Genomic DNA, 26,675 nt, shown 5'->3' on the forward strand with positions numbered 1-26,675 from the left:
CACATGATCTCTCAGTATTACCTAAATGTATGCACAGGAGATGTAATATTACTACACAGCCCATGTCACCTCTAGTAATCCCACATGATGTCTCAGTGTTACCTAAATGTATGCACAGGTGATGTTATATTACTGCACAGCCCATGTCACCTCTAGTAATCCCACATTATCTCAGTGTTACCTAAATGTATGCACAGGCGATGTTATATTACTGCACAGCTCATGTCACCTCTAGTAATCCCACATGATCTCTCAGTGTTACCTAAATGTATGCACAGGCGATGTTATATTACTGCACAGCCCATGTCATCTCTAGTAATCCCACATGATCTCAGTGTTACCTAAATGTATGCACAGGCGATGTTATATTACTGCACGGCCCATGTCACCTCTAGTAATCCCACATGATCTCAGTGTTACCTAAATGTATGCACAGGCGATGTTATATTACTGCACAGCCCATGTCACCTCTAGTAATCCCACATGATCTCTCAGTGTTACCTAAATATATGCACAGGCGATGTTATATTACTGCACAGCCCATGTCACCTCTAGTAATCCCACATGATCTCTCAGTGTTACCTAAATGTATGCACAGGCGATGTTATATTACTGCACAGCCCATGTCACCTCTAGTAATCCCACATGATCTCTCAGTGTTACCTAAATGTATGCACAGGTGATGTTATATTACTGCACAGCCCATGTCACCTCTAGTAATCCCACATGATCTCAGTGTTACCTAAATGTATGCACAGGTGATGTTATATTACTGCACAGCCCATGTCACCTCTAGTAATCCCACATGATCTCAGTGTTACCTAAATGTATGCACAGGTGATGTTATATTACTGCACAGCCCATGTCATCTCTAGTAATCCCACATGATCTCAGTGTTACCTAAATGTATGCACAGGTGATGTTATATTACTGCACAGCCCATGTCACCTCTAGTAATCCCACATGATCTCTCAGTGTTACCTAAATATATGCACAGGAGATGTTATATTACTGCACAGCCCATGTCACCTCTAGTAATCCCACATGATCTCAGTGTTACCTAAATGTATGCACAGGCGATGTTATATTACTGCACAGCCCATGTCACCTCTAGTAATCCCACATGATCTCTCAGTGTTACCTAAATGTATGCACAGGCAATGTTATATTACTGCACAGCCCATGTCACCTCTAGTAATCCCACATGATCTCAGTGTTACCTAAATGTATGCACAGGCGATGTTATATTACTGCACAGCCCATGTCACCTCTAGTAATCCCACATGTTCTCTCAGTGTTACCTAAATGTATGCACAGGCGATGTTATATTACTGCACAGCCCATGTCATCTCTAGTAATCCCACATGATCTCTCAGTGTTACCTAAATGTATGCACAGGAGATGTTATATAACTGCACAGCCCATGTCACCTCTAGTAATCCCACATGTTCTCTCAGTGTTACCTAAATGTATGCACAGGCGATGTTATATTACTGCACAGCCCATGTCACCTCTAGTAATCCCACATGATCTCTCAGTGTTACCTAAATGTATGCACAGGCGATGTTATATTACTGCACAGCCCATGTCACCTCAAGTAATCCCACATGATCTCTCAGTGTTACCTAAATGTATGCACAGGCGATGTTATATTACTGCACAGCCCATATCACCTCTAGTAATCCCACATGTTCTCTCAGTGTTACCTAAATGTATGCACAGGCGATGTTATATTACTGCACAGCCCATGTCACCTCTAGTAATCCCACATGATCTCTCAGTGTTACCTAAATGTATGCACAGGCAATGTTATATTACTGCACAGCGCATGTCACCTCTAGTAATCCCACATGATCTCTCAGTGTTACCTAAATGTATGCACAGGTGATGTTATATTACTACACAGCCCATGTCACCTCTAGTAATCCCACATGATCTCTCAGTGTTACCTAAATGTATGCACAGGAAATGTTATATTACTGCACAGCCCATGTCACCTCTAGTAATCCCACATGATCTCTCAGTGTTACCTAAATGTATGCACAGGCGATGTTATATTACTGCACAGCCCATGTCACCTCTAATAATCCCACATGGTCTCAGTGTTACCTAAATGTATGCACAGGTGATGTTATATTACTGCACAGCCCATGTCACCTCTAGTAATCCCACATGTTCTCTCAGTGTTACCTAAATGTATGCACAGGCGATGTTATATTACTGCACAGCCCATGTCACCTCTAGTAATCCCACATGATCTCTCAGTGTTACCTAAATGTATGCACAGGCGGTGTTATATTACTGCACAGCCCATGTCACCTCTAGCAATCCCACATGATCTCAGTATTACCTAAATGTATGCACAGGTGATGTTATATTACTGCACAGCCCATATAACCTCTAGTAATCCCATATGATCTCTCAGTGTTACCTAAATGTATGCACAGGCGATGTTATATTACTGCACAGCCCGTGTCACCTCTAGTAATCCCATATGATCTCTCAGTGTTACCTAAATGTATGCACAGGCGATGTTATATTACTGCACAGTCCATGTCACCTCTAGTAATCCCACATGATCTCAGTGTTACCAAAATGTATGCACAGGCGATGTTATATTACTACACAGCCCATATCACCTCTAGTAATCCCACATGATCTCTCAGTGTTACCTAAATGTATGCACAGGCAATGTTATATTACTGCACAGCCCATGTCACATCTAGTAATCCCACATGATCTCTCAGTGTTACCTAAATGTATGCACAGGCGATGTTATATTACTGCACAGCCCATGTCACCTCTAATAATCCCACATGGTCTCAGTGTTACCTAAATGTATGCACATGTGATGTTATATTACTGCACAGCCCATGTCACCTCTAGTAATCCCACATGTTCTCTCAGTGTTACCTAAATGTATGCACAGGTGATGTTATATTACTGCACAGCCCATGTCACCTCTAGTAATCCCACATGATCTCTCAGTGTTACCTAAACGTATGCACAGGCGATGTTATATTACTGCACAGCCCATGTCACCTCTAGTAATCCCACATGATCTCTCAGTGTTACCTAAATGTATGCACAGGCAATGTTATATTACTACACAGCCCATGTCACCTCTAGTAATCCCACATGATCTCTCAGTGTTACCTAAATGTATGCACAGGCGATGTTATAATACTGCACAGCCCATGTCACCTCTAGTAATCCCACATGATCTCTCAGTATTACCTAAATGTATGCACAGGAGATGTAATATTACTACACAGCCCATGTCACCTCTAGTAATCCCACATGATGTCTCAGTGTTACCTAAATGTATGCACAGGTGATGTTATATTACTACACAGCCCATATCACCTCTAGTAATCCCACATGATCTCTCAGTATTACCTAAATGTATGCACAGGAGATGTAATATTACTACACAGCCCATGTCACCTCTAGTAATCCCACATGATGTCTCAGTGTTACCTAAATGTATGCACAGGTGATGTTATATTACTGCACAGCCCATGTCACCTCTAGTAATCCCATATGATCTCTCAGTGTTACGTAAATGTATGCACAGGCGATGTTATATTACTGCACAGCCCATGTCACCTCTAGTAATCCCACATGATCTCAGTGTTACCTAAATGTATGCACAGGCGATGTTATATTACTACACAGCCCATATCACCTCTAGTAATCCCACATGATCTCTCAGTATTACCTAAATGTATGCACAGGAGATGTAATATTACTACACAGCCCATGTCACCTCTAGTAATCCCACATGATGTCTCAGTGTTACCTAAATGTATGCACAGGTGATGTTATATTACTGCACAGCCCATGTCACCTCTAGTAATCCCACATTATCTCAGTGTTACCTAAATGTATGCACAGGCGATGTTATATTACTGCACAGCTCATGTCACCTCTAGTAATCCCACATGATCTCTCAGTGTTACCTAAATGTATGCACAGGCGATGTTATATTACTGCACAGCCCATGTCATCTCTAGTAATCCCACATGATCTCAGTGTTACCTAAATGTATGCACAGGCGATGTTATATTACTGCACGGCCCATGTCACCTCTAGTAATCCCACATGATCTCAGTGTTACCTAAATGTATGCACAGGCGATGTTATATTACTGCACAGCCCATGTCACCTCTAGTAATCCCACATGATCTCTCAGTGTTACCTAAATATATGCACAGGCGATGTTATATTACTGCACAGCCCATGTCACCTCTAGTAATCCCACATGATCTCTCAGTGTTACCTAAATGTATGCACAGGCGATGTTATATTACTGCACAGCCCATGTCACCTCTAGTAATCCCACATGATCTCTCAGTGTTACCTAAATGTATGCACAGGTGATGTTATATTACTGCACAGCCCATGTCACCTCTAGTAATCCCACATGATCTCAGTGTTACCTAAATGTATGCACAGGTGATGTTATATTACTGCACAGCCCATGTCACCTCTAGTAATCCCACATGATCTCAGTGTTACCTAAATGTATGCACAGGTGATGTTATATTACTGCACAGCCCATGTCATCTCTAGTAATCCCACATGATCTCAGTGTTACCTAAATGTATGCACAGGTGATGTTATATTACTGCACAGCCCATGTCACCTCTAGTAATCCCACATGATCTCTCAGTGTTACCTAAATATATGCACAGGAGATGTTATATTACTGCACAGCCCATGTCACCTCTAGTAATCCCACATGATCTCAGTGTTACCTAAATGTATGCACAGGCGATGTTATATTACTGCACAGCCCATGTCACCTCTAGTAATCCCACATGATCTCTCAGTGTTACCTAAATGTATGCACAGGCAATGTTATATTACTGCACAGCCCATGTCACCTCTAGTAATCCCACATGATCTCAGTGTTACCTAAATGTATGCACAGGCGATGTTATATTACTGCACAGCCCATGTCACCTCTAGTAATCCCACATGTTCTCTCTGCGTTACCTAAATGTATGCACAGGAGATGTTATATTACTGCACAGCCCATGTCACCTCTAGTAATCCCACATGATCTCAGTGTTACCTAAATGTATGCACAGGCGATGTTATATTACTGCACAGCCCATGTCACCTCTAGTAATACCACATGATCTCTCAGTGTTACCTAAATGTATGCACAGGCGATGTTATATTACTGCACAGCCCATGTCATCTCTAGTAATCCCACATGATCTCTCAGTGTTACCTAAATGTATGCACAGGAGATGTTATATTACTGCACAGCCCATGTCACCTCTAGTAATCCCATATGATCTCAGTGTTACCTAAACGTATGCACAGGCGATGTTATATTACTGCACAGCCCATGTCACCTCTAGTAATCCCACATGATCTCAGTGTTACCTAAATGTATGCACAGGAGATGTTATATTACTGCACAGCCCATGTCACCTCTAGTAATCCCACATGTTCTCTCAGTGTTACCTAAATGTATGCACAGGCGATGTTATATTACTGCACAGCCCATGTCACCTCTAGTAATCCCACATGTTCTCTCAGTGTTACCTAAATGTATGCACAGGTGATGTTATATTACTGCACAGTCCATGTCACCTCTAGTAATACCACATGTTCTCTCAGTGTTACCTAAATGTATGCACAGGCGATGTTATATTACTGCACAGCCCATGTCATCTCTAGTAATCCCACATGATCTCTCAGTGTTACCTAAATGTATGCACAGGAGATGTTATATTACTGCACAGCCCATGTCACCTCTAGTAATCCCACATGTTCTCTCAGTGTTACCTAAATGTATGCACAGGCGATGTTATATTACTGCACAGCCCATGTCATCTCTAGTAATCCCACATGATCTCAGTGTTACCTAAATGTATGCACAGGAGATGTTATATTACTGCACAGCCCATGTCACCTCTAGTAATCCCACATGATCTCAGTGTTACCTAAATGTATGCACAGGAGATGTTATATTACTGCACAGCCCATGTCACCTCTAGTAATCCCACATGTTCTCTCAGTGTTACCTAAATGTATGCACAGGCGATGTTATATTACTGCACAGCCCATGTCACCTCTAGTAATCCCACATGATCTCAGTGTTACCTAAATGTATGCACAGGAGATGTTATATTACTGCACAGCCCATGTCACCTCTAGTAATCCCACATGTTCTCTCAGTGTTACCTAAATGTATGCAAAGGCAATGTTATATTACTGCACAGCCCATGTCACCTCTAGTAATCCCACATGATCTCTCAGTGTTACCTAAATGTATGCACAGGCGATGTTATATTACTGCACAGCCCATGTCACCTCAAGTAATCCCACATGATCTCTCAGTGTTACCTAAATGTATGCACAGGCGATGTTATATTACTGCACAGCCCATGTCACCTCTAGTAATCCCACATGTTCTCTCAGTGTTACCTAAATGTATGCACAGGCGATGTTATATTACTGCACAGCCCATGTCACCTCTAGTAATCCCACATGATCTCTCAGTGTTACCTAAATGTATGCACAGGCAATGTTATAATACTGCACAGCGCATGTCACCTCTAGTAATCCCACATGATCTCTCAGTGTTACCTAAATGTATGCACAGGTGATGTTATATTACTACACAGCCCATGTCACCTCTAGTAATCCCACATGATCTCTCAGTGTTACCTAAATGTATGCACAGGAAATGTTATATTACTGCACAGCCCATGTCACCTCTAGTAATCCCACATGATCTCTCAGTGTTACCTAAATGTATGCACAGGCGATGTTATATTACTGCACAGCCCATGTCACCTCTAATAATCCCACATGGTCTCAGTGTTACCTAAATGTATGCACAGGTGATGTTATATTACTGCACAGCCCATGTCACCTCTAGTAATCCCACATGTTCTCTCAGTGTTACCTAAATGTATGCACAGGCGATGTTATATTACTGCACAGCCCATGTCACCTCTAGTAATCCCACATGATCTCTCAGTGTTACCTAAATGTATGCACAGGCGATGTTATATTACTGCACAGCCCATGTCATCTCTAGTAATCCCACATGATCTCTCAGTGTTACCTAAATGTATGCACAGGAGATGTTATATTACTGCACAGCCCATGTCACCTCTAGTAATCCCACATGTTCTCTCAGTGTTACCTAAATGTATGCACAGGCGGTGTTATATTACTGCACAGCCCATGTCACCTCTAGCAATCCCACATGATCTCAGTGTTACCTAAATGTATGCACAGGTGATGTTATATTACTGCACAGCCCATATCACCTCTAGTAATCCCATATGATCTCTCAGTGTTACCTAAATGTATGCACAGGCGATGTTATATTACTGCACAGCCCGTGTCACCTCTAGTAATCCCATATGATCTCTCAGTGTTACCTAAATGTATGCACAGGCGATGTTATATTACTGCACAGCCCATGTCACCTCTAGTAATCCCACATGATCTCAGTGTTACCAAAATGTATGCACAGGCGATGTTATATTACTACACAGCCCATATCACCTCTAGTAATCCCACATGATCTCTCAGTGTTACCTAAATGTATGCACAGGCAATGTTATATTACTGCACAGCCCATGTCACCTCTAGTAATCCCACATGATCTCTCAGTATTACCTAAATGTATGCACAGGAGATGTAATATTACTACACAGCCCATGTCACCTCTAGTAATCCCACATGATGTCTCAGTGTTACCTAAATGTATGCACAGGTGATGTTATATTACTACACAGCCCATATCACCTCTAGTAATCCCACATGATCTCTCAGTATTACCTAAATGTATGCACAGGAGATGTAATATTACTACACAGCCCATGTCACCTCTAGTAATCCCACATGATGTCTCAGTGTTACCTAAATGTATGCACAGGTGATGTTATATTACTGCACAGCCCATGTCACCTCTAGTAATCCCATATGATCTCTCAGTGTTACGTAAATGTATGCACAGGCGATGTTATATTACTGCACAGCCCATGTCACCTCTAGTAATCCCACATGATCTCAGTGTTACCTAAATGTATGCACAGGCGATGTTATATTACTACACAGCCCATATCACCTCTAGTAATCCCACATGATCTCTCAGTATTACCTAAATGTATGCACAGGAGATGTAATATTACTACACAGCCCATGTCACCTCTAGTAATCCCACATGATGTCTCAGTGTTACCTAAATGTATGCACAGGTGATGTTATATTACTGCACAGCCCATGTCACCTCTAGTAATCCCACATTATCTCAGTGTTACCTAAATGTATGCACAGGCGATGTTATATTACTGCACAGCTCATGTCACCTCTAGTAATCCCACATGATCTCTCAGTGTTACCTAAATGTATGCACAGGCGATGTTATATTACTGCACAGCCCATGTCATCTCTAGTAATCCCACATGATCTCAGTGTTACCTAAATGTATGCACAGGCGATGTTATATTACTGCACGGCCCATGTCACCTCTAGTAATCCCACATGATCTCAGTGTTACCTAAATGTATGCACAGGCGATGTTATATTACTGCACAGCCAATGTCACCTCTAGTAATCCCACATGATCTCTCAGTGTTACCTAAATATATGCACAGGCGATGTTATATTACTGCACAGCCCATGTCACCTCTAGTAATCCCACATGATCTCTCAGTGTTACCTAAATGTATGCACAGGCGATGTTATATTACTGCACAGCCCATGTCACCTCTAGTAATCCCACATGATCTCTCAGTGTTACCTAAATGTATGCACAGGTGATGTTATATTACTGCACAGCCCATGTCACCTCTAGTAATCCCACATGATCTCAGTGTTACCTAAATGTATGCACAGGTGATGTTATATTACTGCACAGCCCATGTCACCTCTAGTAATCCCACATGATCTCAGTGTTACCTAAATGTATGCACAGGTGATGTTATATTACTGCACAGCCCATGTCATCTCTAGTAATCCCACATGATCTCAGTGTTACCTAAATGTATGCACAGGTGATGTTATATTACTGCACAGCCCATGTCACCTCTAGTAATCCCACATGATCTCTCAGTGTTACCTAAATATATGCACAGGAGATGTTATATTACTGCACAGCCCATGTCACCTCTAGTAATCCCACATGATCTCAGTGTTACCTAAATGTATGCACAGGCGATGTTATATTACTGCACAGCCCATGTCACCTCTAGTAATCCCACATGATCTCTCAGTGTTACCTAAATGTATGCACAGGCAATGTTATATTACTGCACAGCCCATGTCACCTCTAGTAATCCCACATGATCTCAGTGTTACCTAAATGTATGCACAGGCGATGTTATATTACTGCACAGCCCATGTCACCTCTAGTAATCCCACATGTTCTCTCTGCGTTACCTAAATGTATGCACAGGAGATGTTATATTACTGCACAGCCCATGTCACCTCTAGTAATCCCACATGATCTCAGTGTTACCTAAATGTATGCACAGGCGATGTTATATTACTGCACAGCCCATGTCACCTCTAGTAATACCACATGATCTCTCAGTGTTACCTAAATGTATGCACAGGCGATGTTATATTACTGCACAGCCCATGTCATCTCTAGTAATCCCACATGATCTCTCAGTGTTACCTAAATGTATGCACAGGAGATGTTATATTACTGCACAGCCCATGTCACCTCTAGTAATCCCATATGATCTCAGTGTTACCTAAACGTATGCACAGGCGATGTTATATTACTGCACAGCCCATGTCACCTCTAGTAATCCCACATGATCTCAGTGTTACCTAAATGTATGCACAGGAGATGTTATATTACTGCACAGCCCATGTCACCTCTAGTAATCCCACATGTTCTCTCAGTGTTACCTAAATGTATGCACAGGCGATGTTATATTACTGCACAGCCCATGTCACCTCTAGTAATCCCACATGTTCTCTCAGTGTTACCTAAATGTATGCACAGGTGATGTTATATTACTGCACAGTCCATGTCACCTCTAGTAATACCACATGTTCTCTCAGTGTTACCTAAATGTATGCACAGGCGATGTTATATTACTGCACAGCCCATGTCATCTCTAGTAATCCCACATGATCTCTCAGTGTTACCTAAATGTATGCACAGGAGATGTTATATTACTGCACAGCCCATGTCACCTCTAGTAATCCCACATGTTCTCTCAGTGTTACCTAAATGTATGCACAGGCGATGTTATATTACTGCACAGCCCATGTCATCTCTAGTAATCCCACATGATCTCAGTGTTACCTAAATGTATGCACAGGAGATGTTATATTACTGCACAGCCCATGTCACCTCTAGTAATCCCACATGATCTCAGTGTTACCTAAATGTATGCACAGGAGATGTTATATTACTGCACAGCCCATGTCACCTCTAGTAATCCCACATGTTCTCTCAGTGTTACCTAAATGTATGCACAGGCGATGTTATATTACTGCACAGCCCATGTCACCTCTAGTAATCCCACATGATCTCAGTGTTACCTAAATGTATGCACAGGAGATGTTATATTACTGCACAGCCCATGTCACCTCTAGTAATCCCACATGTTCTCTCAGTGTTACCTAAATGTATGCAAAGGCAATGTTATATTACTGCACAGCCCATGTCACCTCTAGTAATCCCACATGATCTCTCAGTGTTACCTAAATGTATGCACAGGCGATGTTATATTACTGCACAGCCCATGTCACCTCAAGTAATCCCACATGATCTCTCAGTGTTACCTAAATGTATGCACAGGCGATGTTATATTACTGCACAGCCCATGTCACCTCTAGTAATCCCACATGTTCTCTCAGTGTTACCTAAATGTATGCACAGGCGATGTTATATTACTGCACAGCCCATGTCACCTCTAGTAATCCCACATGATCTCTCAGTGTTACCTAAATGTATGCACAGGCAATGTTATAATACTGCACAGCGCATGTCACCTCTAGTAATCCCACATGATCTCTCAGTGTTACCTAAATGTATGCACAGGTGATGTTATATTACTACACAGCCCATGTCACCTCTAGTAATCCCACATGATCTCTCAGTGTTACCTAAATGTATGCACAGGAAATGTTATATTACTGCACAGCCCATGTCACCTCTAGTAATCCCACATGATCTCTCAGTGTTACCTAAATGTATGCACAGGCGATGTTATATTACTGCACAGCCCATGTCACCTCTAATAATCCCACATGGTCTCAGTGTTACCTAAATGTATGCACAGGTGATGTTATATTACTGCACAGCCCATGTCACCTCTAGTAATCCCACATGTTCTCTCAGTGTTACCTAAATGTATGCACAGGCGATGTTATATTACTGCACAGCCCATGTCACCTCTAGTAATCCCACATGATCTCTCAGTGTTACCTAAATGTATGCACAGGCGGTGTTATATTACTGCACAGCCCATGTCACCTCTAGCAATCCCACATGATCTCAGTGTTACCTAAATGTATGCACAGGTGATGTTATATTACTGCACAGCCCATATCACCTCTAGTAATCCCATATGATCTCTCAGTGTTACCTAAATGTATGCACAGGCGATGTTATATTACTGCACAGCCCGTGTCACCTCTAGTAATCCCATATGATCTCTCAGTGTTACCTAAATGTATGCACAGGCGATGTTATATTACTGCACAGTCCATGTCACCTCTAGTAATCCCACATGATCTCAGTGTTACCAAAATGTATGCACAGGCGATGTTATATTACTACACAGCCCATATCACCTCTAGTAATCCCACATGATCTCTCAGTGTTACCTAAATGTATGCACAGGCAATGTTATATTACTGCACAGCCCATGTCACCTCTAGTAATCCCACATGATCTCTCAGTATTACCTAAATGTATGCACAGGAGATGTAATATTACTACACAGCCCATGTCACCTCTAGTAATCCCACATGATGTCTCAGTGTTACCTAAATGTATGCACAGGTGATGTTATATTACTACACAGCCCATATCACCTCTAGTAATCCCACATGATCTCTCAGTATTACCTAAATGTATGCACAGGAGATGTAATATTACTACACAGCCCATGTCACCTCTAGTAATCCCACATGATGTCTCAGTGTTACCTAAATGTATGCACAGGTGATGTTATATTACTGCACAGCCCATGTCACCTCTAGTAATCCCATATGATCTCTCAGTGTTACGTAAATGTATGCACAGGCGATGTTATATTACTGCACAGCCCATGTCACCTCTAGTAATCCCACATGATCTCAGTGTTACCTAAATGTATGCACAGGCGATGTTATATTACTACACAGCCCATATCACCTCTAGTAATCCCACATGATCTCTCAGTATTACCTAAATGTATGCACAGGAGATGTAATATTACTACACAGCCCATGTCACCTCTAGTAATCCCACATGATGTCTCAGTGTTACCTAAATGTATGCACAGGTGATGTTATATTACTGCACAGCCCATGTCACCTCTAGTAATCCCACATTATCTCAGTGTTACCTAAATGTATGCACAGGCGATGTTATATTACTGCACAGGTCATGTCACCTCTAGTAATCCCACATGATCTCTCAGTGTTACCTAAATGTATGCACAGGCGATGTTATATTACTGCACAGCCCATGTCATCTCTAGTAATCCCACATGATCTCAGTGTTACCTAAATGTATGCACAGGCGATGTTATATTACTGCACGGCCCATGTCACCTCTAGTAATCCCACATGATCTCAGTGTTACCTAAATGTATGCACAGGCGATGTTATATTACTGCACAGCCCATGTCACCTCTAGTAATCCCACATGATCTCTCAGTGTTACCTAAATATATGCACAGGCGATGTTATATTACTGCACAGCCCATGTCACCTCTAGTAATCCCACATGATCTCTCAGTGTTACCTAAATGTATGCACAGGCGATGTTATATTACTGCACAGCCCATGTCACCTCTAGTAATCCCACATGATCTCTCAGTGTTACCTAAATGTATGCACAGGTGATGTTATATTACTGCACAGCCCATGTCACCTCTAGTAATCCCACATGATCTCAGTGTTACCTAAATGTATGCACAGGTGATGTTATATTACTGCACAGCCCATGTCACCTCTAGTAATCCCACATGATCTCAGTGTTACCTAAATGTATGCACAGGTGATGTTATATTACTGCACAGCCCATGTCATCTCTAGTAATCCCACATGATCTCAGTGTTACCTAAATGTATGCACAGGTGATGTTATATTACTGCACAGCCCATGTCACCTCTAGTAATCCCACATGATCTCTCAGTGTTACCTAAATATATGCACAGGAGATGTTATATTACTGCACAGCCCATGTCACCTCTAGTAATCCCACATGATCTCAGTGTTACCTAAATGTATGCACAGGCGATGTTATATTACTGCACAGCCCATGTCACCTCTAGTAATCCCACATGATCTCTCAGTGTTACCTAAATGTATGCACAGGCAATGTTATATTACTGCACAGCCCATGTCACCTCTAGTAATCCCACATGATCTCAGTGTTACCTAAATGTATGCACAGGCGATGTTATATTACTGCACAGCCCATGTCACCTCTAGTAATCCCACATGTTCTCTCTGCGTTACCTAAATGTATGCACAGGAGATGTTATATTACTGCACAGCCCATGTCACCTCTAGTAATCCCACATGATCTCAGTGTTACCTAAATGTATGCACAGGCGATGTTATATTACTGCACAGCCCATGTCACCTCTAGTAATACCACATGATCTCTCAGTGTTACCTAAATGTATGCACAGGCGATGTTATATTACTGCACAGCCCATGTCATCTCTAGTAATCCCACATGATCTCTCAGTGTTACCTAAATGTATGCACAGGAGATGTTATATTACTGCACAGCCCATGTCACCTCTAGTAATCCCATATGATCTCAGTGTTACCTAAACGTATGCACAGGCGATGTTATATTACTGCACAGCCCATGTCACCTCTAGTAATCCCACATGATCTCAGTGTTACCTAAATGTATGCACAGGAGATGTTATATTACTGCACAGCCCATGTCACCTCTAGTAATCCCACATGTTCTCTCAGTGTTACCTAAATGTATGCACAGGCGATGTTATATTACTGCACAGCCCATGTCACCTCTAGTAATCCCATGTGTTCTCTCAGTGTTACCTAAATGTATGCACAGGTGATGTTATATTACTGCACAGTCCATGTCACCTCTAGTAATACCACATGTTCTCTCAGTGTTACCTAAATGTATGCACAGGCGATGTTATATTACTGCACAGCCCATGTCATCTCTAGTAATCCCACATGATCTCTCAGTGTTACCTAAATGTATGCACAGGAGATGTTATATTACTGCACAGCCCATGTCACCTCTAGTAATCCCACATGTTCTCTCAGTGTTACCTAAATGTATGCACAGGCGATGTTATATTACTGCACAGCCCATGTCATCTCTAGTAATCCCACATGATCTCAGTGTTACCTAAATGTATGCACAGGAGATGTTATATTACTGCACAGCCCATGTCACCTCTAGTAATCCCACATGATCTCAGTGTTACCTAAATGTATGCACAGGAGATGTTATATTACTGCACAGCCCATGTCACCTCTAGTAATCCCACATGTTCTCTCAGTGTTACCTAAATGTATGCACAGGCGATGTTATATTACTGCACAGCCCATGTCACCTCTAGTAATCCCACATGATCTCAGTGTTACCTAAATGTATGCACAGGAGATGTTATATTACTGCACAGCCCATGTCACCTCTAGTAATCCCACATGTTCTCTCAGTGTTACCTAAATGTATGCACAGGCAATGTTATATTACTGCACAGCCCATGTCACCTCTAGTAATCCCACATGATCTCTCAGTGTTACCTAAATGTATGCACAGGCGATGTTATATTACTGCACAGCCCATGTCACCTCAAGTAATCCCACATGATCTCTCAGTGTTACCTAAATGTATGCACAGGCGATGTTATATTACTGCACAGCCCATGTCACCTCTAGTAATCCCACATGATCTCTCAGTGTTACCTAAATGTATGCACAGGCAATGTTATAATACTGCACAGCGCATGTCACCTCTAGTAATCCCACATGATCTCTCAGTGTTACCTAAATGTATGCACAGGTGATGTTATATTACTACACAGCCCATGTCACCTCTAGTAATCCCACATGATCTCTCAGTGTTACCTAAATGTATGCACAGGAAATGTTATATTACTGCACAGCCCATGTCACCTCTAGTAATCCCACATGATCTCTCAGTGTTACCTAAATGTATGCACAGGCGATGTTATATTACTGCACAGCCCATGTCACCTCTAATAATCCCACATGGTCTCATTGTTACCTAAATGTATGCACAGGTGATGTTATATTACTGCACAGCCCATGTCACCTCTAGTAATCCCACATGTTCTCTCAGTGTTACCTAAATGTATGCACAGGCGATGTTATATTACTGCACAGCCCATGTCACCTCTAGTAATCCCACATGATCTCTCAGTGTTACCTAAATGTATGCACAGGCGGTGTTATATTACTGCACAGCCCATGTCACCTCTAGCAATCCCACATGATCTCAGTGTTACCTAAATGTATGCACAGGTGATGTTATATTACTGCACAGCCCATATCACCTCTAGTAATCCCATATGATCTCTCAGTGTTACCTAAATGTATGCACAGGCGATGTTATATTACTGCACAGCCCGTGTCACCTCTAGTAATCCCATATGATCTCTCAGTGTTACCTAAATGTATGCACAGGCGATGTTATATTACTGCACAGTCCATGTCACCTCTAGTAATCCCACATGATCTCAGTGTTACCAAAATGTATGCACAGGCGATGTTATATTACTACACAGCCCATATCACCTCTAGTAATCCCACATGATCTCTCAGTGTTACCTAAATGTATGCACAGGCAATGTTATATTACTGCACAGCCCATGTCACCTCTAGTAATCCCACATGATCTCTCAGTGTTACCTAAATGTATGCACAGGCAATGTTATATTACTGCACAGCCCATGTCACATCTAGTAATCCCACATGATCTCTCAGTGTTACCTAAATGTATGCACAGGCGATGTTATATTACTGCACAGCCCATGTCACCTCTAATAATCCCACATGGTCTCAGTGTTACCTAAATGTATGCACATGTGATGTTATATTACTGCACAGCCCATGTCACCTCTAGTAATCCCACATGTTCTCTCAGTGTTACCTAAATGTATGCACAGGTGATGTTATATTACTGCACAGCCCATGTCACCTCTAGTAATCCCACATGATCTCTCAGTGTTACCTAAACGTATGCACAGGCGATGTTATATTACTGCACAGCCCATGTCACCTCTAGTAATCCCACATGATCTCTCAGTGTTACCTAAATGTATGCACAGGCGATGTTATATTACTACACAGCCCATGTCACCTCTAGTAATCCCACATGATCTCTCAGTGTTACCTAAATGTATGCACAGGCGATGTTATAATACTGCACAGCCCATGTCACCTCTAGTAATCCCACATGTTCTCTCAGTGTTACCTAAATGTATGCACAGGCGATGTTATATTACTGCACAGCCCATGTCACTTCTAGTAATCCCACATGATCTCTCAGTGTTACCTAAATGTATGCACAGGTGATGTTATATTACTGCACAGCCCATGTCACCTCTAGTAATCCCATATGATCTCTCAGTGTTACGTAAATGTATGCATAGGCGATGTTATATTACTGCACAGCCCATGTCACCTCTAGTAATCCCACATGATCTCAGTGTTACCTAAATGTATGCACAGGCGATGTTATATTACTACACAGCCCATATCACCTCTAGTAATCCCACATGATCTCTCAGTATTACCTAAATGTATGCACAGGAGATGTAATATTACTACACAGCCCATGTCACCTCTAGTAATCCCACATGATGTCTCAGTGTTACCTAAATGTATGCACAGGTGATGTTATATTACTGCACAGCCCATGTCACCTCTAGTAATCCCACATTATCTCAGTGTTACCTAAATGTATGCACAGGCGATGTTATATTACTGCACAGCTCATGTCACCTCTAGTAATCCCACATGATCTCTCAGTGTTACCTAAATGTATGCACAGGCGATGTTATATTACTGCACAGCCCATGTCATCTCTAGTAATCCCACATGATCTCAGTGTTACCTAAATGTATGCACAGGCGATGTTATATTACTGCACGGCCCATGTCACCTCTAGTAATCCCACATGATCTCAGTGTTACCTAAATGTATGCACAGGCGATGTTATATTACTGCACAGCCCATGTCACCTCTAGTAATCCCACATGATCTCTCAGTGTTACCTAAATATATGCACAGGCGATGTTATATTACTGCACAGCCCATGTCACCTCTAGTAATCCCACATGATCTCTCAGTGTTACCTAAATGTATGCACAGGCGATGTTATATTACTGCACAGCCCATGTCACCTCTAGTAAGCCCACATGATCTCTCAGTGTTACCTAAATGTATGCACAGGTGATGTTATATTACTGCACAGCCCATGTCACCTCTAGTAATCCCACATGATCTCAGTGTTACCTAAATGTATGCACAGGTGATGTTATATTACTGCACAGCCCATGTCACCTCTAGTAATCCCACATGATCTCAGTGTTACCTAAATGTATGCACAGGTGATGTTATATTACTGCACAGCCCATGTCATCTCTAGTAATCCCACATGATCTCAGTGTTACCTAAATGTATGCACAGGTGATGTTATATTACTGCACAGCCCATGTCACCTCTAGTAATCCCACATGATCTCTCAGTGTTACCTAAATATATGCACAGGCGATGTTATATTACTGCACAGCCCATGTCACCTCTAGTAATCCCACATGATCTCTCAGTGTTACCTAATTGTATGCACAGGCGATGTTATATTACTGCACAGCCCATGTCACCTCTAGTAATCCCACATGATCTCTCAGTGTTACCTAATTGTATGCACAGGAGATGTTATATTACTGCACAGCCCGTGTCACCTCTAGTAATCCCACATGATCTCAGTGTTACCTAAATGTATGCACAGGCAATGTTATATTACTGCACAGCCCATGTCACCTCTAGTAATCCCACATGATCTCAGTGTTACCTAAATGTATGTACATGTGATGTTATATTACTGCACAGCCCATGTCACCTCTAGTAATCCCACATGATCTCAGTGTTACCTAAATGTATGCACAGGTGATGTTATATTACTGCACAGCCCATGTCACCTCTAGTAATCCCACATGTTCTCTCAGTGTTACCTAAATGTATGAGCAGGCGATGTTATATTACTGCACAGCCCATGTCACCTCTAGTAATTCCACATTATCCCAGTGTTACCTAAATGTATGCACAGGCGATGTTATATTACTGCACAGCCCATGTCACCTCTAGTAATCCCACATGATCTCTCAGTGTTAGCTAAATGTATGCACAGGTGATGTTATATTACTGCACAGCCCATTTCACCTCTAGTAATCCCACATGTTCTCTCAGTGTTAGTAACACTCCTGTCCAAGCTTCCTAGTATTATTTTAAAGATACACATAAATGCAATGCCAGAGATACAGTACTGAATACAGTGTCTGTTACAGAATTATATATTGTACCATGTAACACCCTGGGTCTTATCTACTCATTTTATAGTAATTTTCCAGTTTTGATCATAAGCTTTACCAGATATTAATTGTTTTATGAAAATTCACATTTCCATAATGTATTTTATTTCCAGCAGATGGACACACAAGCAGGAATATCTCAGAAGGAAATCTAATGTTATCCCCGGATTGTGACATAAAAGATTATGACAGTAGACAGGATTCTCCAGGAGATAACCCCATTACCCCAATTGTATATCCAGCTCTATCAGCTAATCCCTCTGATCCTGGGAAATGTTCTCCTGATCACTCTGATATTGGTGCATCTGTTACAGCTCTGACAGTAGATACAGTGTTTCCGTGTTCTATAGATGCCAAATGTTTTACACAGAACACAAAGCTTATTACCCATCAGACAGGTAAGGCAGGTGAGAGGCCATTTCCATGTTCTAAGTGTGGGAAATGTTTTGCTCAGAAATTATCTCTTGTTATACATGAGAGAAGTCACACAGGTGAGAAGCCATTTTCATGTTCTGAGTGTGGGAAATGTTTTACATCCAAATCATATTTTGTTATACATCAGAAAACTCACATAGGTGAGAGTCCATTTACATGTTCTGAGTGTGGGAAATGTTTTACACGTAAATCACATCTTGTTCAACATGAGAGAAGTCACACCGGTGAGAAGCCATTTTCATGTTCTGAGTGTGGGAAATGTTTTACACGGAAATCACATCTTGTTCAACATGAGAGAAGTCACACCGGAGAGAAGCCATTTTCATGTTCTGAATGTGGAAAACGTTTTTCACACAAGTCTTGTCTTGTTATACATGAGAGAAATCACACCGGAGAGGGGCCAATTTCATGTTCTGAGTGTGGGAAATGTTTTGCACAGAAATCAACTCTTGTTAGACATGAGAGAAGTCACACCGGAGAGAAGCCATTTACATGTTCTGAGTGTGGGAAATGTTTTTCACTAAAATCAAATCTTGTTCAACATGAAAGAAGTCACACTGGAGAGAAGCCATTTTCTTGTTCTGAGTGTGGAAAAGGTTTTTCACACAAGTCATATCTTGTTATACATGAGAGAAGTCACACCGGAGAGAAGCCATTTTCATGTTCTGAGTGTGGAAAAGGTTTTTCACACAAGTCATATCTTGTTATACATGAGAGAAGTCACACAGGTGAGAAGCCATTTGCATGTTCTGAGTGTGGAAAAGGTTTTTCACACAAGTCCTATCTTGTTAGACATGAAAGAAGTCACACAAGTGAGAAGCCATTTTCATGTTCTGAGTGTGGCAAATGTTTTATACGGAAATCACATCTTGTTAGACATGAGAGAAGTCACACAGGTGAGAAGCCATTTTCATGTACTGAGTGTGGGAAAGGGTTTATACAGAAATCACATCTTGTTAGACATGAGAGAAGTCACACTGGAGAGAAGCCATTTTCATGTTCTGAGTGTGGGAAAGGTTTTATACGGAAATCACATCTTGTTCAACATGAGAGAACTCACACAGGTGTGAAGCCATTTGCATGCTCTGAGTGATTAATAAATCAGCTCTTGTTGGACAGAGTAGACATCACACAGGTGGTGAACCATTTTAATCTTCTGGATATACACATCTTCACCATTTCCCTGCAATGTTCCTTCAGGTTTTATCTTATGTCCTGTGTTTTTTTTACAATATACATGCTGCTACTGGGTGAAATAATAAGACGTCATGTCCTCCTTTACCTCTGCTATGCAGATAACCTGTCTTTGCTCCGGGTACTGAAAACAATACCAATACTAAATGTCTAGCTGAGCTCCAGATGTGGGTGATGCAAGTTGGCCATGACTCAGTCCTAGTGAAACAGGTCCATATGCTAATGCATGCCGACTCGCCTGTCTTCTGATTACTTCCACTCCTATCCAAGATTTTTCACGTGCTGCTCCCTTTCTCTGGAATTCCCTACCTCTCCCCATCAGACTCTCCACCTCTCTACAAAACTTCAAACGGGCTCTTAAGACCCATTTCTTTACCAAACCCAGCCAACTGTCATCCTAACCCTCTGTTCCACGCTCTCTATGTACCCCATCTGTGTCACCCCTGTCTGTCTACCCCTCCCCTTAGAATGTAAGCTCTCACAAGCAGGGCCCTCTTCCCCCATGTGCTTATCCTTTTCTTACTTTAATAATCCTCAACTGCCCAAATCCTGCAGTTTTTTGGCCATCCTGGAACTTATCTCTATGTCATTTACTGGTGTAGTTATGCTTAGTTACCCTGTACTTGTCCTATATTGTCTTCAACTGTAAGTCACTGTTTTCCTGTTTTGATTATGTGCACATGTACTCTGTAATTGGGTGCTGCGGAACCCTTGTGATGCCATATAAATAAAGGATAATAATAATAATGTAGAAGCTCAGCAACAAATGGTAAGACTGCTGCTTTGACGACCAGACCTACACTTAGGGGTTCAGAGTTTGTATGGAACCTTTGTGTCCTGGATGGTGGAATGACACTTAGACATCCGGTATCAGCCAAAGATCCTCATCTGAGAACCATAGCCAGACTCCAGTACTTAAGTCCCTCAGAAGATCTACCTACAGTCATACATGCACTTGTATCATCACACATAGACTACTGCAATGTCCTCTACCTGGGTCTCCCAGCAATAGAATTGCACCGCTTGTAGCTTGTACAGAATGCAGCAGCCAGGCTGTTACCTAACCAGCCCGTTCCTGCCACATAACATCCATTCTCTGCTCCCTTCACCGGCTGCCTGTAAGATGGTGACTATTACATAATCTTACTGACTCTCCCAGGCCTACATGACCAGGGTCAAAGGTACCAGAAGCAGCTTCTGCCTCCTTACTGCCCTGGTTACTTCCATCTGCAGATGGACTGTTACCAGCAGCACCAAGAATCTGCCGTAGTTCATTTGTGGATGATCTGTTAGCATTGTAGCCCTGACCATGGAACCTGCTGGCTCACACAGTCCAAGAGACCTCCACTCTGGAGACCACAAACAGACTGATGACTGTTACATTAATGTTCCTTCACTTCCTAAATAATACATCCCACATGCTGAGTCCTTTATTCTGTTCTACTTATTGTGTATCTTGTGCTCTGTGTAAATGTGAATGTAAAGTTCTGTGAGTGCTATTGGGAGGAAAGTGCTGTATAAGTAACATTATTACTGGTGAGAATGACAGGAGTCAGATCTAGTTACACCATACGTTACATATACAGAAGGGGAAATGTATAAGTAACATTATTACTGGTGAGAATGACAGGAGTCAGATCTAGTTAGAACATACGTTACATATACAGAAGGGGAAATGTATAAGTAACATTATTACTGGTGAGAATGACAGGAGTCAGATCTAGTTACACCACACGTTCCATATACAGAAGGGGAAATGTATAAGTAACATTAATACCGGTGAGAATGACAGGAGTCAGATCTAGTTACACCATACGTTCCATATACAGAAGGGGAAATGTATAAGTAACATTATTACTGGTGAGAGTGACAGAAGTCGGATCTAGTTACACCATACGTTACATATACAGAAGGGGAAATGTATAAGTAACATTATTACTGGTGAGAATGACAGGAGTCAGCTCTAGTTAGAACATACGTTACATATACAGAAGGGGAAATGTATAAGTAACATTATTACTGGTGAGAATGACAGGAGTCCGATCTAGTTACACCATACGTTACATATACAGAAGGGGAAATGTATAAGTAACATTATTACTGGTGAGAGTGACAGGAGTCAGATCTAGTTACACCATACTTTACATATACAGAAGGGGAAATGTATAAGTAACATTATTACTGGTGAGAATGACAGGAGTCAGATCTAGTTACACCATACGTTGCATATACAGAAGGGGAAATGTATAAGTAACATTATTACTGGTGAGAATGACAGGAGTCAGATCTAGTTACACCATACGTTACACATACAGAAGAGGAAATGTATAAGTAACATTATTACTGGTGAGAATGACAGGAGTCAGATCTAGTTACACCATGCGTTCCATATACAGAAGGGGAAATATATAAGTAACATTATTACCGTTGAGAATGACAGAAGTCTGATCTAGTTACACCATACGTTACATATACAGAAGGGGAAATGTATAAGTAACATTAGTACTGGTGAGAATGACAGGAGTAAGATCTAGTTACACCATACGTTACATATACAGAAGGGGAAATGTATAAGTTTCATTATTACTGGTGAGAATGACAGGAGTCAGATCTAGTTACACCATACGTTACATATACAGAAGGGGAAATGTATAAGTAACATTATTACTGGTGAGAATGACAGGAGTCAGATCTAGTTACACCATACGTTACATATACAGAAGGGGAAATGTATAAGTAACATTATTACTGGTGAGAATGACAGGAGTCAGATCTAGTTACACCATACGTTACATATACAGAAGGGGAAATGTATAAGTAACATTATTACCGGTGAGAATGACAGGAGTCAGATCTAGTTACATCATACGTTACATATACAGACAGGGAAATGTATAAGTAACATTATTACTGGTGAGAATGACAGGAGTCAGATCTAGTTACACAATACGTTACATATACAGAAGGGGAAATGTATAAGTAACATTATTACTGGTGAGAATGACAGGAGTCAGATCTAGTTACACCATACGTTACATATACAGAAGGGGAAATGTATAAGTAACATTATTACTGGTGAGAATGACAGGAGTCAGATCTAGTTACACCATACGTTACATATACAGAAGGGGAAATGTATAAGTAACATTATTACTGGTGAGAATGACAGGAGTCAGATCTAGTTACACCATACGTTACATATACAGAAGGGGAAATGTATAAGTAACATTATTACTGGTGAGAATGACAGGAGTCAGATCTAGTTACACCATACGTTACATATACAGAAGGGGAAATGTATAAGTAACATTATTACCGGTGAGAATGACAGGAGTCAGATCTAGTTACACCATACGTTACATATACAGACAGGGAAATGTATAAGTAACATTATTACTGGTGAGAATGACAGGAGTCAGATCTAGTTACACAATACGTTACATATACAGAAGGGGAAATGTATAAGTTTCATTATTACTGGTGAGAATGACAGGAGTCAGATCTAGTTACACCATACGTTACATATACAGAAGGGGAAATGTATAAGTAACATTATTACTGGTGAGAATGACAGGAGTCAGATCTAGTTACACCATACGTTACATATACAGAAGGGGAAATGTATAAGTAACATTATTACTGGTGAGAATGACAGGAGTCAGATCTAGTTACACCATACGTTACATATACAGAAGGGGAAATGTATAAGTAACATTATTACCGGTGAGAATGACAGGAGTCAGATCTAGTTACACCATACGTTACATATACAGACAGGGAAATGTATAAGTAACATTATTACTGGTGAGAATGACAGGAGTCAGATCTAGTTACACAATACGTTACATATACAGAAGGGGAAATGTATAAGTTTCATTATTACTGGTGAGAATGACAGGAGTCAGATCTAGTTACACCATACGTTACATATACAGAAGGGGAAATGTATAAGTAACATTATTACTGGTGAGAATGACAGGAGTCAAATCTAGTTACACCATACGTTACATATACAGAATGGGAAATATATAAGTAACATTATTACTGGTGAGAGTTACAGGAGTCAGATCTAGTTACACCATACGTTACATATTCAGAAGGGGAAATGTATAAGTAACATTATTACTGGTGAGAGTTACAGGAGTCAGATCTAGTTACACCATACGTCACATATACAGAAGGGGAAATGTATAAGTAACATTATTACTGGTGAAAATGACAGGAGTCAGATCTAGTTACACCATACGTTACATATACAGAAGGGGAAATGTATAAGTAACATTATTACTGGTGAGAATGACAGGAGTCAGATCTAGTTACACCATACGTTACATATACAGAAGGGGAAATGTATAAGTAACATTATTACTGGTGAGAATGACAGGCGTCAGATCTAGTTACACCATACGTTACATATACAGAAGGGGAAATGTATAAGTAACATTATTACTGGTGAGAATGACAAGAGTCAGATCTAGTTACACCATACGTTACATATACAGAAGGGGAAATGTATAAGTAACATTATTACCGGTGAGAATGACAGAAGTCTGATCTAGTTACACCATACGTTACATATACAGAAGGGAAAATGTATAAGTAACATTATTACTGGTGAGAATGACAGAAGTCTGATCTAGTTACACCATATGTTCCATATACAGAAGGGGAAATGTTATATCACCTGACAGAGACTTTGTATCTAACAATAGAGACCCTTGTATTTAGATATCCAGAACTTAATGACATTTTATGAGGGTTTTATGTCAGGAGAAAGAGCACATAATAATGAATATCTGATGGACCTTTGCTTTGGACAAACAATATGCCATTATGAACAAGAATGACCTTTATGCTGAGAAGGCCTATTGAGAAGCCCAATTGATGTGACTAGGAGATCCAAGACTCATGGAGCCAGTCTGCCATCTTCAGGAGAAGATCGGCCGTGCAATTAGCTCAGCTGACCATATTTGGCACTTCAGGTTATTCACCATCAATCAATCCATGTTCCCCATGATATCTAGATGTACGCCCAATTGATTAATCAGTTAGGAATTATTGTATAATCATGTACTATATATATGTAAGCCTGAAATGCCCTGAAGGCACAGGTATCATTGATGAAGTCTGTCTTGGGTCACGTTTCTCTGCACAGAATTATAGGCGTGGCCTCTTATTTGATAATAAATTCTATGTGCTGAATATCATCGCAATGAAGACTTCCCAATTCTTTTTATGATAAATCGACATTATCATTTGGGGGCAACGTTCAATTAACTTCGACCCGCTTCTACGGCAGACCACCTTTCCCAGGTGTAACAGACAAAGGGGACATCAGCCGGCTGCTCACAGAGCTACCTATACCTTTTATATATATATAATACCTGTACCCTTGCTCTGCTGCCTCTGGTCAAAGTATTCTGTGGCTGCTGGGACGCTGGTTATGCTGAACTCGGAACAGTTGGTGAGTTCTTGCGATCCATATTCATGCATAAGTAACACATTACGGTACTGTTATGTCTTTTACATGATTTTATTCTCTCGTCTCTCTGCACTGTTTATCAAGGCACTGATAGTACTGCATAGTATGCGTATACCATTGAGATAAAGGGAAATTGCCTCATCCTAACTGATGCCGCTGTATTATTATGTTATTTGATAGTCTAAAGTACATAGATAAGATATTGTAGGATTTATGCCGGCTTGAATAGAAAAGTGAGTTTAGTTTTGGATTTTGATGTTGTTTTAGTTCCGGAATAGTATTCCCTGTGAAGGAATAAGGGAATAGAGAAGTGAGTCACTTGTTGATATAACGTATAGTTTGGCATCACAAATTTCTGAAAGACGCTCACGCGCTGTCTATTTGAGACTCTTTGTGGCCACAGAGAGCAGTCCAGGCGACAAATTGGGAGGAATAATATACTGTGTTGTTGAAAAATGGGAAGTGACTCTTCAGAGAGTAATGACAGTACTGCTGCTAATTGTATGTTCAGCCTTTATGGAGAACCGTGTGTCCAGTGTGTGTCTAAGTGGAATGACATCACACAGGATGAGACTGTACCATTTCCTAACACGGGCAGTTTTGACCCCGTAGTGCTTCAATGCCTTGAGAAACGGGTAAAGTCAGTTATAAAACCTAATGAGCGCATTAAACATTTGCAAGTTTTAGATTTATGGAAAAAGGAAATGTGTAACTGGACTGCAGATAATGTTAAGATTACCCTCTGTATTGACACATGTACTGACACCAAACCCACATAGTAATCCTCCACC

The 26,675-nt window shown here is 41.0% G+C and overlaps 1 protein-coding gene across 1 annotated transcript in view; it reads left to right on the top strand.

Moving 5' to 3' along the window:
- LOC134984817 (zinc finger protein 585A-like) overlaps window positions 1–26,675 on the top strand; it is a 158,231-nt gene that overhangs the window by 39,012 nt on the left and 92,544 nt on the right. The window contains exon 5 of the mRNA XM_063950296.1: window positions 18,887–20,272. Within this exon, the coding sequence (XP_063806366.1) occupies window positions 18,887–20,272 (1,386 nt within the window). The remainder of the gene's footprint in view (window positions 1–18,886; window positions 20,273–26,675) is intronic.

This window comes from Pseudophryne corroboree (assembly GCF_028390025.1).
Source record: "Pseudophryne corroboree isolate aPseCor3 chromosome 3 unlocalized genomic scaffold, aPseCor3.hap2 SUPER_3_unloc_83, whole genome shotgun sequence".
Lineage (NCBI taxonomy): Eukaryota > Metazoa > Chordata > Amphibia > Anura > Myobatrachidae > Pseudophryne > Pseudophryne corroboree.